The sequence below is a fragment of the Cucurbita maxima genome, unplaced genomic scaffold (assembly GCF_002738345.1).
Source record: "Cucurbita maxima cultivar Rimu unplaced genomic scaffold, Cmax_1.0 Cma_Scf00025, whole genome shotgun sequence".
Classification (NCBI taxonomy): Eukaryota; Viridiplantae; Streptophyta; class Magnoliopsida; order Cucurbitales; family Cucurbitaceae; genus Cucurbita; species Cucurbita maxima.
In genome coordinates, this window is record NW_019272041.1 from 2,250,918 (window position 1) to 2,267,412 (window position 16,495).

Consider the following 16,495-nt stretch of genomic DNA (forward strand, 5'->3'; position numbering starts at 1 on the left):
ATCAAATTCAAACTTTGAAAACTAGACAGATTATTTTTGAAATCATGGTCCAAATAAAAATTACATTAAATTAAATTGATATGTATATAAAAATCAATTTTCAAACTTAATGAACAAGCAACTTTTTAACTTTAAAATTCAAATAAAAGTTAAATTCAAATCTTAATTAGAAATTAAACTCCATCTTATTTTAAAATAATTTCACAAATTTATATAGTTTTTATGTATTTTTTTTTTTTAATTATCAACATCAAAATTTTAACCATATTTCCATCACGAGTTGTAAATTGAAAAATTAATTTGTTGGCCGTTATCTACTTGCTACATTTTAAACCTTTAGTAACAAAATTATTGAAAATATACAAAAGTGAAATAGATTTCTAATTCAAAAGATTTTTTGAATTCTATAATTTTCAATGTAAAATCTCGTTTTTTTAATTGATACAATTTTCTTTAAATTTGTAATAATTTAGTTGCATGTAAAAACCATCTAAATTAAATATTAATTTTTTATTATTTGATTCCTTAATAATTTATTTATTTGGTTAATATAATTTTTATCATTATAAAATTGAAATTAAATTATTACAAATTAACTAGATAATTCTTTATTTTTTTTTTAGGTCTTTTTAACTAATTTATCCTTAGAATCTCTTATACTTGGACGTGCTATTACTTTATTGATGTACTTCTCTTTTACTCGAACGCACAAAATAATTAGTTTTATAAGTATTTTTTAAAATAGGGTAAAATACGTGTAATTTAATGGAGTTTGAAAGTAAAAACAAAATGGATTTAGTTTGGCGTGATGGGATGGGATGGAAAGTGGGCCCAAAAGTTAGCCTTGGATCATCGTGCAATCCTGACTTGTAAATCATTCTACACATCATACGCTTCCTTTCTATTTCATTATCTCTTCTTCTCATCTTTAAATTTACCCCTCGGTTAAAACTACCAATTTACCCTACATTATTTTCACTTCTTTTTTTTTTTTTAATTTAATTGCGTTTACTCCTTTTGTATTAAAAGTCTAACAGTAAATTAAATTTTACTCTCAAATTGTTAAATTTTACGGTAATACAATCGCATTCAACCGGTTGGATGACCCTTTTAATAAATTGAAACAAGGTTGAATGAAGCATTCAACCGGTTGTTGAGAATTATTAGGAGTGAGTTCGGTTAATTTAGTGGAAGATCATAGGTTTATAAGTAAAAAATACTATCTTAATTGATATGAGACATTTTAGAGACAAATCAAAGCTATGAGAGTTTATGGTCAAAGTGGATTGATATGAGTTCTATGATTCCTAACATATTTAACAATAATTTAAATCGAGATTGTTGTATTTAGTGTTTCATTGCGTCGTGTTAAAAAAATATTATTAAATAGAAACTTTTAAAGCTAAAAAAACCATTTTCTGAAAACCAATATTTTAATTTATTTATATTTATTTTGGTATTAATATTATTATTTGAATGATAATTACAAGTCCAAGTTGGTGGATTGTTTGCCTTTTGCTTAATGGGCCACGGGCGAATGGTTTTCTAATTTCTGGAATAAATTTATTAATTTCTTTATTTTCTTTTTTAATTGTACGGATGAGTGTTTAAAGCTTTGCATATCCCACGCAGCTCTGTTCACAAGTCATTCTGTGCTCTTCTTTTTATATAACGGGAACATAACATTTATTATTATTTTTTTTATTTTAAATTTAAATTATATAATTACTTTCATCTTCAAATTATCTATTTATGAACTTTATAAACAAATATATTTTACAAAATTTCTTGTTGCACCTATAATTCCGTCAAAATTATTTGTAAATTTTGCAATAACAAAAAGGCTTTATATGGAAAAATAAAATGAAAAATAAATAAATTTGTTTGTGTGAATAAATGTTAAATTATAAATTTAGTTTTTGTATTTTTGTTATATCTATATAGTTTTTAAATTTGTAAATTTTTTACTATCATGTTTTTTAAATTTAAATTATAATCTTTTGGACTTTTAGTCAGAACATAAACTCTAACGACCCAGATTTATCGTTAGCAGATATTGTCTTATCTAGGCTTTCCTTTTCGGGTTTTCCCTCAATGTTTTAAAACGCGTCTGCGGTGAAGGTTTCCACACTCTTATGATTCTATTGACGAATGGGGGGTGCATCTAGGTCGTTACAAATGATATCAGGGCCAAACAGCGAACGATGTGTCAACCTTCTCGCTGTTACTCGAAGAGGGGTAGACACGAGGCGATGTGCTAGTAAGGACGTATGGGCCCCAAAGGGGATGAATTTGGGGCGGTCCCACATCGATTGGAGGAAGAAAATAGTGTCAACGAGGACGCTAGGCCCCAAGGGGGGTGGATTGTGATGTCCTATATTGGTTGGGGAGGGGAACAAACCACCATTTATAAGGGTGTGAAAACCTTCCTCTAGTAAACACATTTTGAAGTCTTGAAGGGAAACCTGAAAAGAAAAGCCCAAAAAGGACAATATCTACTGGCGATGGATCTGGACCGTTACATAAACATTAATCACTCGACTCATAAATTATCAGTATTATTGCAGCTGTAAAATATGATGTGAAAATTAGTTTATTGATAAATGTAGATACCGAAAAAAATTAGAAACGAGAATAAAACACTAATTATCATTGTCTAAACCCCACAATTAGTAAACTAAAAAAAAAAAAAAAAAAACAGACACATTTCTTAATTTGAAATAAAAAATTAATGACAATATGACAAAATAATCAAACATAAGACCAACACAACAAATAAAACAATTAAAAGAGACAACAAAAAAACAAATCTTGACAAATGAGAAGCTACAACATGTCATTTCAAAAACCCCAATGCCAAATAAGTCAAATAGTTTAGTCACAAATAAAACAAAAAAATTATTTACTTAAACTTTATAATATTTATTATTAATATGATAAATATGAAATGTAACATTACATTACCCTAAAATTTTAATTTAATTATAGAATATGTTTTTAAAAATCATTCAATCTACCCAATTTAGGTAATGAAAAATACACGAAATTAAACAAATATTTTTGTAAATATTTAAATGATACCCGACGATTTAGATGTAGATTTCTAATAGATATTGTAACACAGTCCAACGTTTTTTTCATTGCAGAAGAGAAATCCCTCCCCTAATCGCTAGAAAATCACGGAAGGGAAAGTGAAGAAATCTAATACCAAACTATTACACAACCCGACTCAGCGTAGTATAGAATTCTTTATAACAACCAATACACGCTTCAAAAAACGGCACAAATTCTCGTAAGCTGCTCGAGAAAATTAAAGACCGAGTTACTACTTAAATTGACAAAAAAAAAAAAACTTAGCGTTATATTTTTATTGGATATTCATAAAATATTTTATAAATAATTATGTGACTTTTATTTCGAGTGGAACAAACAAATGAATAAATGAAAATAAAACTATGAAATAATGGGATTATTACCAATAATAATTAAAAAATAAAGTCAAATAATAATTAATGAAAAAGATTTGTAGTATTAGTGGGAAGAAATAAAATAAAAAAATCAAATCAAAATTGTTTTTTTTTTTTTTTTAATGATAAAAGTGGATATTCTTTATATACAACTAACTATAAGATATGGTTGTGCCTGTAACTATCAAATGCAACAAATATCTAACCTTTTTTTTTTTTTTTAATTTATAGAGTTCCATTTTGGCTTATTTTTATTTTCAATTCAAAATAAATTATATTTTAAATATATGCTCTAGAAAAACTAATTTTTACCACAAAAAAAAAAAATTTACCCATATTTACTTTTTACCTTTTTTTCGTTCAATAGAATTTTTTTTTTTTCTGGGAATCAAACATTAATGGTGCGCTTTAAAATTATGAGACTAATGGTAACAAATAAGAGTGGACAATATCCTTCCGGATGAGCTTGATTTAATATTAAAAATTATTAAAAATTACAAATTTAATATTAAAATAGACATATTTGGCTAATAATAATATTTTATGAAGAGTTTGATTTAAAATTTGAAATTTTTTTAGGGAAAGAAATAAAGAAAAGAAAAAAAAAGGTAAAAGAATAATAATATATAAATAAATAAATAAGCAATCAAATCAAACATTGGAAATAGGGAAAGAAGTAAGAAGTATGGAATTAGATTTAGAGAGAGAAAGAAGAGAGAGAAAGAAGAGAGAGAAAGAAGAGAGAGAAAGAAGAGTTAATCTAAATGTCTTTATAATCACTTTTCAAACTTCCATCAAACATTATATTCATAACATTTAAAAGTTAAGTCTCTAATCTCTTCCTTTTCTTTTCCCTTTCTTTTCTTTCTTTTCTCCCTATCATTCCCACATATATTCCCCTTCTTTTACTCACTCATGTTCGATTGACCCGACCCTCAATTCATTCACGGCTCTGTTTGTCTCGTACAAAGAAAATCGAGCTCCCTTTAACCTGTTCAAATCACTTCATTCTCGAAATATTGGGGTTTAGATTGAACCTACACACTTCGAGAAAGTCTTTATTTGTTGAATTATACCTGAGTAAATAAATAAGAAGTACATGAATGAACTGATACTACATACGAACATGTGTAATCATGGGGATGTGATGGTTAAGAAAGGTTTTGATAGTTACTTTCTTTTTTCGGTAACTCGATCATATGAACCTTAAAGTTGATTTTATGTGACTTGAAATAATTATGTGTGCGGTGTTCTCCTAGAGAATTCGTATTGTGAGATCCCATCTTAGTTTGAGAGGGGAACGAAACATTTTTTATAATGGTGTGAAAATCTCTTTCTAGCAGACTCGTTTTAAAACTGTGAGGCTGAAAATGACGCGTAATAGACCAAAACTGACAATACTTACTATCAGTGACAGTGGGCTTGAGCTGTTACAAATGGTATTAGAGCCAATCGAGAACACTGGTGGTTGGAATAGGGCTAGACCCTCTTTATAGTGGATGTGTTTTAAAACTGTGAGACTGTGGACGATATGTAACGGACCAAAATGAAAAATACAACTAATTATGGACATAAAAAAAAGAAGGGAAAAAGGAAGAAGATGAAAAGTTTAAGAAATTAAAAAAAAAGAAAGAAATTTAAATAAATAAATAAATAAAAGTAAAATTTGAATGTTTGCAAGGCTTTTAGAATTCACGAGTGATGGGATCGAGGGGAAAATGGGATGAAATGACGTTTTAGACCTTGAATATGCTTTTCTTGCCTAACAAGATCTTGTGTCACCCTTCACTTTACCAAAAGTTGGTGCCTCCCTTCTTCACTTGCCGCCACGTGGCATTCTCATATTTAATAATAAAATTACCCGCAGGTGAGGAAAGCGAGCGAAAGAAGAAGTGTTTGTGTGGTGGGATGAGTTTGGTTTTGTTGTCCCTCTATTCCAAGCATTCTTTGCTTAAAGAGAGGTTTTGAGGGATGGAATAAAGCCAAATGAAGACAACAATGTGTCTCCTTGTTTTGTTTTTGTTTTAAAAGAAAAGTATGGTCGGGTCTTTCTTATAATACCTACGAGTATCTATCAACTAATTTCCCGAGACAACTGTTTATCTCTATCTTTACTAGTTGAGTACAGGACTTAAGTTCGTGACGACCCAGTTTAAACTCGTGTCAACCCGAACATAGTTGAGCTAGTTAAGACGTTTTATCACTAAAACGTGGAAGATCTAATAAACAACTAACGAGTAATTGCATAACTGGTTGTACTAAAAAAAAATAACTCAAGCCCACTGCTAACAAATATTGTGTTTTTTTTGCTCTCTTTCGGTTTTCCCTCAAGGTTTTTATAACACGTATGCTAGGGAGAAGTTTGCACACCGTTATAAAGAATGTTTACCAACCGATGTGGGACCTCACAGTCCACCCCTCTTTGGGGCCTAGCATCCTTGCTGGCGCATCTCCTCGTGTCCACCCCATTTGATGTCTGACTCTGATACCATTCGTAACAGCCCAAAGCCCACCACTAATAGATATTATCTTCTTTGGACTTTCCCTTACATGCTTTTCCTCAAGGTTTTTAAAACGCGTTTGCTAGGGAGAGGTTTCCACACCCTTGTAAATAATGTTTCATTCTCTTCTCCAACCTATGCGGGATCTCACAGATACTCTTGACAAATAAGGGTCGGAGGTTTGAATTTTCACACTACACTGACATCTTGAGCTCACCGTTGTTTCCATGAGTCAGTGATTATCATGTCTCATCAAACAGTCCACGTCATACCACACCTTCAACTTCAAGCTCGACTATCAATTTTTTGAATAATTAATGAAAAATAATAATAAAAATCAAAATAGTTATCGATCTTACGTTCATGAAATAGACGATAATAAAATCGACTCAAAACGTTTAAAAGAGTCAAATTCATAATAATAATAATAACAATAATAACAAAAATTAAATAAATTAAAGGAAAAGGAAAAAAAAAAAAAAAAAAAAAAAAAAGATTGCATGGGGTTGGGGAATGACCATACTGCCAAGCTAACAAAGCACAAAGAATAAGCCAAATCTTGAATGCTGACTGACAACCGACAACAGCCAGTAACGTGTGGGTGGACCAAAGGTATTGTATGTCGTAGAGAAACAGGCTCTCGAAGGACTTGTCACCGGTCATAGCCGGTACTCAGGTGCCCCATTTCTGCCCCAAACGTACCAATTTCAGCGGCCTCCACAGACCCATTTGAAGGGAACATTCACTCTCAGTTTGTCTTCCATATGTTCTTATTCAAATCCAAATTTAAATTATTTTCGTACGTTAAAAATTAGAAATAATAAATTTTAACACGTTTTAATAATATATTAATACACTTTATACCGTTTGTTATTTATTATAAAGTTAATATAGCGTTCAATTCAGAACTCCTAAATTTATTGACCGAAGAAAAAGCTGTTTTTTTTTCTAAAGGAAATACACATGCTTGTGACACCATATGCATATGTTGAATCAGTGGGTTTGACGGGACTTTTTCTTTTTTAATATTTCACCGTGTTTAACCACAATTTTTACGTCGTTTTACCTATTAGAGGTTAAATTGACTGCATCGGGTTTTTTTCTTCTAGAAACTAAAATATTATTTACAAACGTTAAATTGAAAATGAAAAGAAGAAATGTAAATTTTTCGATAATTTATTGGTTGACTATCGACGTTTCCTTTTTTTATGGGTAAATTCTTTCTCCAAATATCCATCACGTGAGACAAATATGTATGGATGACTCTCGAATATCGAGAGATCGATGTGACATGTGACATGTCAAGATTTATAACATGTAATTAAAATTAAAAAAGGAAGCAAAAAGAAAAACAAAGTGATTATTCAAATTAAAGACAAATATTCAAATTATTCCTTTTTAAAAAAAATAAATTAAATTAAAAAGGGGATATTTGGAGGATCACCAACAACAAAAAAAAAAATAAAAAAAAATAAAAAAATAAATAAATTTAAAAATAAAAATAAAAATAAAAATGGTTAAATGAAATTTATAGTACAATGAGACAAACACACCTCAGAGGTAAAGGGCTTTTGCTTCTTAGAATCTTTTTACGATTAGCTTTGACAGAAGCTTTCAAAGATCTTCTCTTCCAGCAATTCCAATTTTGATTTTTGGTTTTTTATTTATTTATTTATTTATTTTTAATTTCTTGGGTAATATCATCACCTGTAGGGCATCAAAGTCCCTCACCCGTGCAATCTGATTGGATTATACCTTCCAGTGGTCCCCACCAGAAGCTTGTTTGCTTACTTACGTGACTGTCCAATAACAATTTAAATAAATCTACTAATTTGTACAAAACTTTTTAAAGATTTTCTAATTTTGTCTTTTATCTGTATTATATTATAACTTTAACATTCTAATAAATATAAAATTAAAAAAACGAGATCTATTAGTAATTTTAAATTTTCAACGACCAAAATAGACGTAAATTTAAAAATTACGTTGAGTTGTATTAATGTAATTTTTTAATTAAAAAAATTATAATTGTAATATTGTCATTAATATCGTTGCTTAAGTGTTAATGTAACATAACGGGTAGGCTCATTAGATGTCAAAATGTCGGATAAAATATGAAGATTGAATACCGTTGAAATTTAATCGCATCGAGATAGCTTATTTGTTTGTGTCACTTACTATCACACCACGTCACGTTAAATTATTATTTAATTAAAAAAATTTATCGTTAGAATTATATTTAAAAAATGGTTGAGTTAAAGTCTTTAATTTTTTTAAATTAAATCAGATAATTTAGGGATATAAATGAAAAGTTTTTAAACACAACCCAAATAAAATAAAATAAAAGAAATAAATTAATTAAAATTTTAATATAAAATTGATTAAAAGCATTTAAAATTAAATAGTTTAGAAAATAATTATTTTCTCTTTATATGGAGACAACATGCCCTCATTGTTTGTTGGTTGGGTGAAATGTTAACTAAAATTCAAAATGGAATCCTCAATCAATTTTCTTTTATATAATTTCAAATCATTTATAACTAAATAAAATCTAAATATTTTTGTCTCCTTGTCTGTGTTTTTCCATTTATTTTAGGAAAAACATTAATATGCCAAATAATAAAATACAATAATTTAACAAAATTAATATCATTAATTTATGATATTTGATAATTATATGCAAATATTATTATATTTTGAATGGAAGGTGGCTTGAGTTAAAAGTCCCAACAAAAAAAAGTCATTAAGGATTGAAAAAATTAAAAATTATATTGATTTTTTAATATTCAATTAAAAAAAAAAGTTAAATATATAATTGGAACCATACAACAGAATATTTAAATTAGTTAAAATATTATATCTTCGATTACAAGTCGATATATAAAAATTTTACCTCCTAGTAAAAAGCTAATTATTCTTTAATTGTTGAAACGTGTTTAGATAAAAAAAAAAAAATAGAGAATATTCTTAAATAACATTGGTAGGAAACGTCGTAATTCTATTATAAATTAGATTTTTTAGTTGAAATTAGAGAGTTTATTATATTTTTAGTATAAAGAGTATATTAGGTTGAATAATTAAATTAAATGGGTGAGGAAATTAAATAATGTAATAAATGTTTTATCAGTTACTGAATAATGGCTCGAATTAACAAAACACGCGATAATAATAATAATAATTATTTTTATTTTTATATAAATACCTATTATTAATTATTTTTTTTCATTTTTAGTTTAGAAATATATAATAATTATTTTTTACATTCAAATATATTAGAATTAAAAACGTTTATAATCTCACGAAAGGATAGAAGACGGGTTGAATTAAAATCCTGCATGATAGTTAATGATGTCTATAATATATATATATATATATATATATATATATAAATACTTATTTAAAATATTTTTTTCAATGAATAATTTAGTTAAACAATGTAATCAATTTAATAATATTTAATTGAGAATTTTAGTATCCACGTCAGTTTTTACATTAAACAAATCTCACCGTTGATCATTTACTAATAGAATATTATCCAATAAAAACCCGCCACGTACCCTACTTCTGATGCACGTTCGAGATCCTCCTCCTCACCCATACGTCACCGAGACATGTGGGCCCAGGCTGTCATCCACGGTAATGACCAAAACGTCAATCCACTGTTAACAATTCCCCTTTCTTTCCATACACAAGAAAGACATTTTTCGTTACTTGACGGCTGAAATTCTGACGCCGTTAACGCTAATTCTTTATATAAATAGGTGGCTCACGAAGTTAACTTCTTGATAGTCTGTATAATTTTTATTCCGATTTTTGGCTCTCTCTAACGTAAAACCCGGAACTATAATATCCCAAACTTTCCCTTCCTGAACAACTTTTTTTTGTTTGGATTTGGACCTTGCTGTTCGCCGCCGGTGGACGGCGGCGATTTTACCGGGCGAGGGTTTGTTTCGGGTTTTTAATTGCATTTTGATTCTGTTGTTTGTTTGGAGATTTTGGCAGAGAATCGAAGTGTAGTGGAGTGAGGGAATGTTTTGCTCGTCAGTGTAACAGCAGAAATTTAGCACGAAGATGCTCTGATTGGCGATATTTTAGGGATTTTGATTGCTGTTGCTGTTGGTTGCCATTGCAGCGAGGGAGTGATAAAAGCGAGGATTGCTTGAAACGGAAACTTTTGAGAGAGAAGGAGTTGGAATTCGTTTTTTGGAGGTGGAGATTTTCTTGGCGACCTAACCTTGCGGTTGATTTCAGTTTGATTTTGGTGGATAAGCTTCTAAGGAGCCTTCGAGCGAGGTAAGATTCTTGATGCTTTTACTTTTCCATTTTCTTCAATTTGATCGTCTTTCTATGCAAGCAAACAGAGCATCACTTTCTCAGAGAATCTTCTTCTATGGTTCTTCTTTTTCTTCTGGTCGTTTTTCCTTTCGTGTCCTGTTTTGAACGATCCAAAGCGATTTCAAATGGTTCTCAATCTATCCTCTGTAATGTTCTTTCAGTATAGATTCACTGAACGCCATTTCAGTACTCAGAAGTGTTTAACATTTTTGAATCGATTGATTGGTTCCATCTCGGAGCCGTTGATCCCTGTAGCCTTAGGACTTAGGTTGTCAATCTGGTTTCGTTTTTCTTGCTGAAGGTGAAGAAATTAGATTAGTCTCTGAAGTAGAGAAATAAAGAATAGCAGCGAAAAGTCTGTAAAAGATAACTTAATTAGGGTGTCGAAGAGGTGAAGGCCTAAATGGACAAAGTACGTAAATCACAGTTCGCTTTTGCTTCGATGAGTCGTTTTCGAATATTAAAGATTCAATGAAGTAGATGAATAGTATATATATATATATTCGTCATTCTTCTGCTTCTTCTTCTATGTCTGTGTTATCCATCCTCCATATTCTCTGTTTCTCTGTCGCCTCACGCATAGCTTTCAATCTGAACCCGATTAATTTTTCTTGTTCTTTCTGAATCTCTGCTGTTATAAATTAATGCATATTTCTCTCTCTTGGTCGCTTTTTTGGATGTCTTGGAGACGGAAGAGTGATGCGATTGCCCAGAGGGAATAGAGAAAGAACCAATAAGTTGTCAGAAACTTCGGCATTAACAAATATTTGATTCTTTATTCGGCTTTGTAATAGTAAAGCAAAGCACGTACCACACTCGGTCTCTCTCAGTCGACCACTTTCAAATAGCTGTGCCCTCATTTACTTTCCTTTCAATTATCGACTATACCCCCTCTTGTTTGTTCCTTCTCTGATCTTTTCCTCGTCGTCTCTGATCCCGAGCAGCCCTTTTCCTTTTTTATTTTTATCTCCTTTTCCTTTCTCCATGACCCATTTGTTCCCGCCAATCGATGAACGAATTTATATTTATTTCAGATTCCCTCAATTTCTTTTTTCCCATCTAGCCGCGTCCCTGTTGCTGAGATGAGAGAACAACTCGCCCCTTTCTTTGACTACCTACGCTATGAAAGAACAAGGAAATCAGTGCTCTGTTTCGATTGATTTCCTCACGAAAGTTCGTTTTATAATTATGGAAATCCCTACAATGGAAAACTCTTCTTGTGCTTTATAATTCGAGTATTACATGTCTATTTCTCATAGAAATGTGGTTGGTAAAGAGAAGGCTCGTTTGTTTTCTTCTCCTCAAATCAAAACACGGGAGAAAGTGTGAGAGAGAGGCAGAGACAGAGAGAAACAAAGGGAAAGTTATTGGATTATGCAATTTAATTTTTGGGATTTCCTTTTTCTTTCATAAATATAGCATCCACTAAACCGCTAGGTGGAACCTACTTGTTTGTGATGTGCAGAGTAAGAAAGCAAAGTTGAACCAAAATGTTTACATGCATAGCATGTACGAAACAGACAGACGACGGGGGTGAGGATGGGGCTGCGCGTGGTAGTGGCACGCCTAGTACAAAGGAAGCCGTCAAAAGCCTGACAACGCAGGTTCTTAATCCTCTTCTGTCTCTTTTTTCTTTGTGTTGCTTCGGCTGCATCTTTGCTTTCTCAGTTTCTTTTCCGTCTTGTGAGGACAGACAAACTAATAATACCAATTAGGCTTGCTATAAATGGGGACCATCTATGCCATCTTTTCACCAATATGAATGTGCCTCTTGTTTATTATTTCTTTTTAAATCTTTTTAAGATCAAATTTAGGTAGGAAAGATCTTGTGCTTGTGTTTGAGTGCGACGCGCTCTAATCCTTCGTCCTTCAGCTCTTCCTGGTTACTCTGTTTTTGTGTTTGTTTTTGTTTTGTCATCTAAAAGGAGTGGTTTCTTTAACAGCTTACCAATGTTTTGTACCGATTACTCACAACTTTCTCGTCCACGTGGTTTTTTTGGGGACACTTCGTATCATAAATCTGACTTTGCTGACCTGCTGCTCGTCTTGGCCCCTCGATGGCCGATAGAATATAGAATTTTGGGCTTTTTCTTAATAGTTTTTATTCCCAAATGGTAAAACTACTACTATATCCATATGGAGAAGATCCCCATTCCCCACCTCGAGCCTTCCAACGAGTACGAATTGTTTTGCTTGCTTTCCTCTCGGGGAATTATGAAATGGTAATCTGATTTTCAGGGTAGCCTTTCCGATCCACTTCCTACTTATAATTATTCGAGTGACAAAACAGTGGGTTGCCCTTTTCACTGTAAGGTCGCTAGTCTTGCTATAACTTTCTGAAGATTAGATAAAATTCTTTTTTGAAGGTAAAACATTTGGACGATGCAACCTTACTGTTGCTATGTTGAAATTAAAACTGCTTATAAATAATAGTTTATATAATAGAACCGATTATAGGATTAGTTTAAGTCGGGGGTGCCTGGTCCAGCCTGCCTTGGAAATTTGTTTTTGCACAAGAAATAGTGGCAGCACATTTTGCATCGAGTAGCGGTGGGGTCATTGACATATTCATATACAAGACGCATTTGAAGGACAGCCAATGAACGCCTGAATGTGACCCACCATTGAATTTTTGTCGACGCACTGTTTTTCAAAAGTATTGTTTCTTAACCAAGCCCTTTCTTTTGCTGGATGAGCCACCACTTGATTAGCAATAAGATGTTAACAACTGAGACCTTTTTTTCTAATTGATTGTTTAGGAATTTCGATTCTTGTGATATTATTTTTATTCTTAAATATCGAAGGAAAATGTCCTCCAAAATAATTCTCCAAGTTGTATATTCCACTTTCCCGAAACATCATTCTGTATGCTCCACATAATTGAAACGTGGATGTGTCTCTCACCAAAGAAAAATTGGTCAATTTCATGCGTATTATTTTTGATTCACAATGGTTGGATTGCACACTTCAATCCATTATTAATATAGTGAAATGCATTGAATACGATATATATTCTCATAGCTTAAAAAAAGAGAGCGTATTATTCTGTGTTGGATGACTCAAAGACCACTAATGTTTGGATTTTCAGCTCAATTTGGACATTCATATAACTGCCTTAGAACATCCTAAATTTTGCATCTTTGCTTTCAATTTGATTCTCTATCCATAATCTCAGTATTTAATTGTACTTTAGAAGATACTAAGTGCTGCTTAAGCCGTCCTTGATCTGACTTTGGATAGCTAATTTTTACAGATTAAGGACATGGCGTTGAAATTCTCTGGTGCTTATAGGCAGTGCAAACCCTGCACAGGCTCCAGTAGCTATAAGAAAGGACAAAGACCTTACCCAGATTTTGACACTGCTTCAGAAGGGGTTCCATACCCCTACATAGGAGGGGCAAGTGCAAGTTCAACACCTGCCTGGGACTTCCCTCCTGTCAATCGCCACCCACATACGAGATCTGCCTCGAGATTTAAAGGGGTGTTCAGAGGAGACCAGACCCCTGGAGCCGATTCCACCATATCAGCATGTGATGTGGTGCTTGAGGATGAGGATGAGCCGAAAGAGTGGATGGCACAGGTGGAGCCTGGTGTTCACATTACTTTTGTGTCCCTACCCAATGGAGGCAATGATTTAAAACGAATTCGTTTCGAGTAAGATGAACAGTAAATCCTCCACGCTGTCGGTTTCTTGTTTCTATAATTAATATCTTGTTTATTTCAGAAAAAGGGGGACTTTTCATTAAGAAATGTAGACCTCTCTTGGGGGTATTTCAGTTAGTATTTACCATTGCTAGCAAAGCTAACATAAGTTGGTCTTTTTTTTCTTTTGAAGTCGAGAAATGTTTAACAAATGGCAAGCTCAGCGATGGTGGGGCGAAAACTATGACAGAATAACGGAGCTCTATAATGTCCAGAGATTCAACCAACAAGCTCTTCATACGCCACCAAGAACTGAGGATGAGGTGAGCTCTCACAAACTTTGTTATTGACTTCTACTTCCATTAAAATGATGCAAGAGTATATATTTCAAGGATTAGAATTTAGTAAATTTGTTCGTGATTGATATTTTCCACCATTTATTATTGAAGGAAAAACGAAAGAATGAGAGAAAAATGATTAATCAAATGCTCATTCTTTCATTTCTTGTATAAATTATTAGGTCTCTATAAGTTATGTGGTAGCAGAATAGGAGATATGGTGCAAGAGGTCTTAATCTTGACAACAAATCTAAATTTTCAGCTCAGAATACAAATGAAATTTCAAATTATCTGTCAGTTCATTCTGCTAATATATCAATGAAACGCATCTGATAGTGTTATTTTATGGCAATAAATCTGTGTTATGCCAATTCCTAAACAAGTTTCTTGTAACTTAATTCAGTATATTCAGTAAATATTTACAATCATGAGATGGATTTTTTTTGATATTGAGTAAATGTTTCCAATCTTCAGAGGGATTCTTCTTACTCAAAGATGGAAAGGGATAGCCCAATGACTGCAGCGAACAAAGATTGGGCACTGAAAAACCACAAACCTTCAGGAAGTAAAGGTTATTTTCCATCTGACCAGCATTTTGATCATGGAAGCAGCCATCACTATGCAGGGTCAAGTGCCTATCCAACCGGGGGCGCCAAAGGCGACATGTCATCTATGGAAGCCTCACGCACAACTACCTCTTCTAGAGACGAACCTTCAATTTCCGTTAGCAATGCAAGCGACATCGAGGCCGAATGGGTCGAGGAAGACGAACCAGGAGTCTACATAACAATCAGGCAGCTTGTTGATGGCTCTAGAGAGCTTCGTCGTGTCAGATTCAGGTAATTAACATCTGCATTTACTTGCATCTATAGTAATATTAATAATAGATTTTCTGTGATGAATATACTCGAACTCTTTATTAACACCAATCGAGAAGAGATTTCTATTGTGTTTGGATTTTCTTTTGGGATGAAAACCTAGGTAGGGTGGAGGATATTCTAAAAATAAATATACAATCGACTCATACAATTATAGAACTTGATCCTATTAGACTAGTGATGATATTTTAACATTGATATTCTTTAATTCAATATGAACAGCCGTGAAAGGTTCGGGGAGGTGAACGCAAAGCAATGGTGGGAACAGAACAGGGAGAGAATCCAAGCTCAATACCTATAATAACTTATTGATGATGGCAGCAACAGGTTTAAAATTAAGAAAGTTTCAGGAGCACCTTCATGTTCCAAAAATTTTGTCTTTAGAATGTAATTTTCACAAAAGGCCATCAGCTGGGATATATGGAGATTTTTGCACCACCAAATAGATACAAAACCAAATTTCTGATCTTTCCAATCAGAATTCTAAAAGTCAAAATTCTTTTATTTTCATCCATCTTCTTTCCTTTTTTCCTCTTTTCTTCAAGATATTCGTTATACAATCTATTATGATCATTTGTTGCTGTCTGTTATAAATATCCAAAAAGGAGTTTACGAGCTTTCCCTGGTGAAGTTCTTCATAGTTGGATTATCTCATGCTGAATGTATCAGTTTCTTGCTTGTAAGCATTGATTTTTATTTTTAATCAATGATATGAAACTCTTCTACAGTATATAAGCATTTTAGCAAATTTATCTGTGAAATTTTTAACATTTTGTAAGTCATTTGTATTTTCAACAATAGTCCTAACCTTCTATATGGTTGAAATGAAGTAATAAACTCAATCCCTAAACCCATCATATGATGTGTTGGACTAAAAAGATTGTATTATGAATTAACGGACATAACATCAAAAATGAGTTTATATGGTAAGTAAAGTCTTGTTAGTTGTTAACAGTGTTATCTGAGGATGGTAATTTGAATTTCTAACTTAATTAAAAATATATTTATTTCAATTCTTTTTAAGGTTTAAATTACTTAAAATACAAAGAGCGTGATTAAAATTTATCTCAAAAGTATAAAGGATTTCAATTAGCATTCTAACACAAAAGTATAAAGGCTTATGACAATCTTGTTGGGTAAGCAAGACCAAAAATATGAACATCATTAACGGTGGACAATTAGGAACAATAATGCGTTTCATTTTGTTGTGAGAGGGCATATAATTAATTATATCACGCTCTTTGATGGCTTGAGTCACGGTGGTTGGTTTGATTAGATTGGCATGACCTTGGAATTGATTCAATGTTTTATCCAATGATTTCTACCGTATGCAC

General features: G+C 31.9%; 1 protein-coding gene across 2 annotated transcripts; it reads left to right on the forward strand.

Moving 5' to 3' along the window:
- The first annotated feature begins 9,761 nt into the window (after positions 1 to 9,761).
- On the forward strand, positions 9,762 to 15,799 carry LOC111498660 (protein BREVIS RADIX-like). Of its 2 annotated transcripts, XM_023149989.1 has the most exons (7): positions 9,762 to 10,261; positions 10,992 to 11,662; positions 11,769 to 11,907; positions 13,557 to 13,957; positions 14,139 to 14,268; positions 14,758 to 15,122; positions 15,384 to 15,799. In XM_023149989.1, exons 3-7 carry the CDS (start codon positions 11,794 to 11,796, stop codon positions 15,460 to 15,462), a joined length of 1,089 nt encoding a protein of 362 aa, XP_023005757.1. In that variant the 5' UTR covers positions 9,762 to 10,261; positions 10,992 to 11,662; positions 11,769 to 11,793; the 3' UTR covers positions 15,463 to 15,799. The 2 variants fall into 2 exon arrangements, with proteins under 2 accessions (XP_023005757.1, XP_023005756.1); XM_023149988.1 differs by lacking the exon at positions 10,992 to 11,662.
- Positions 15,800 to 16,495: the final 696 nt, after the last annotated feature.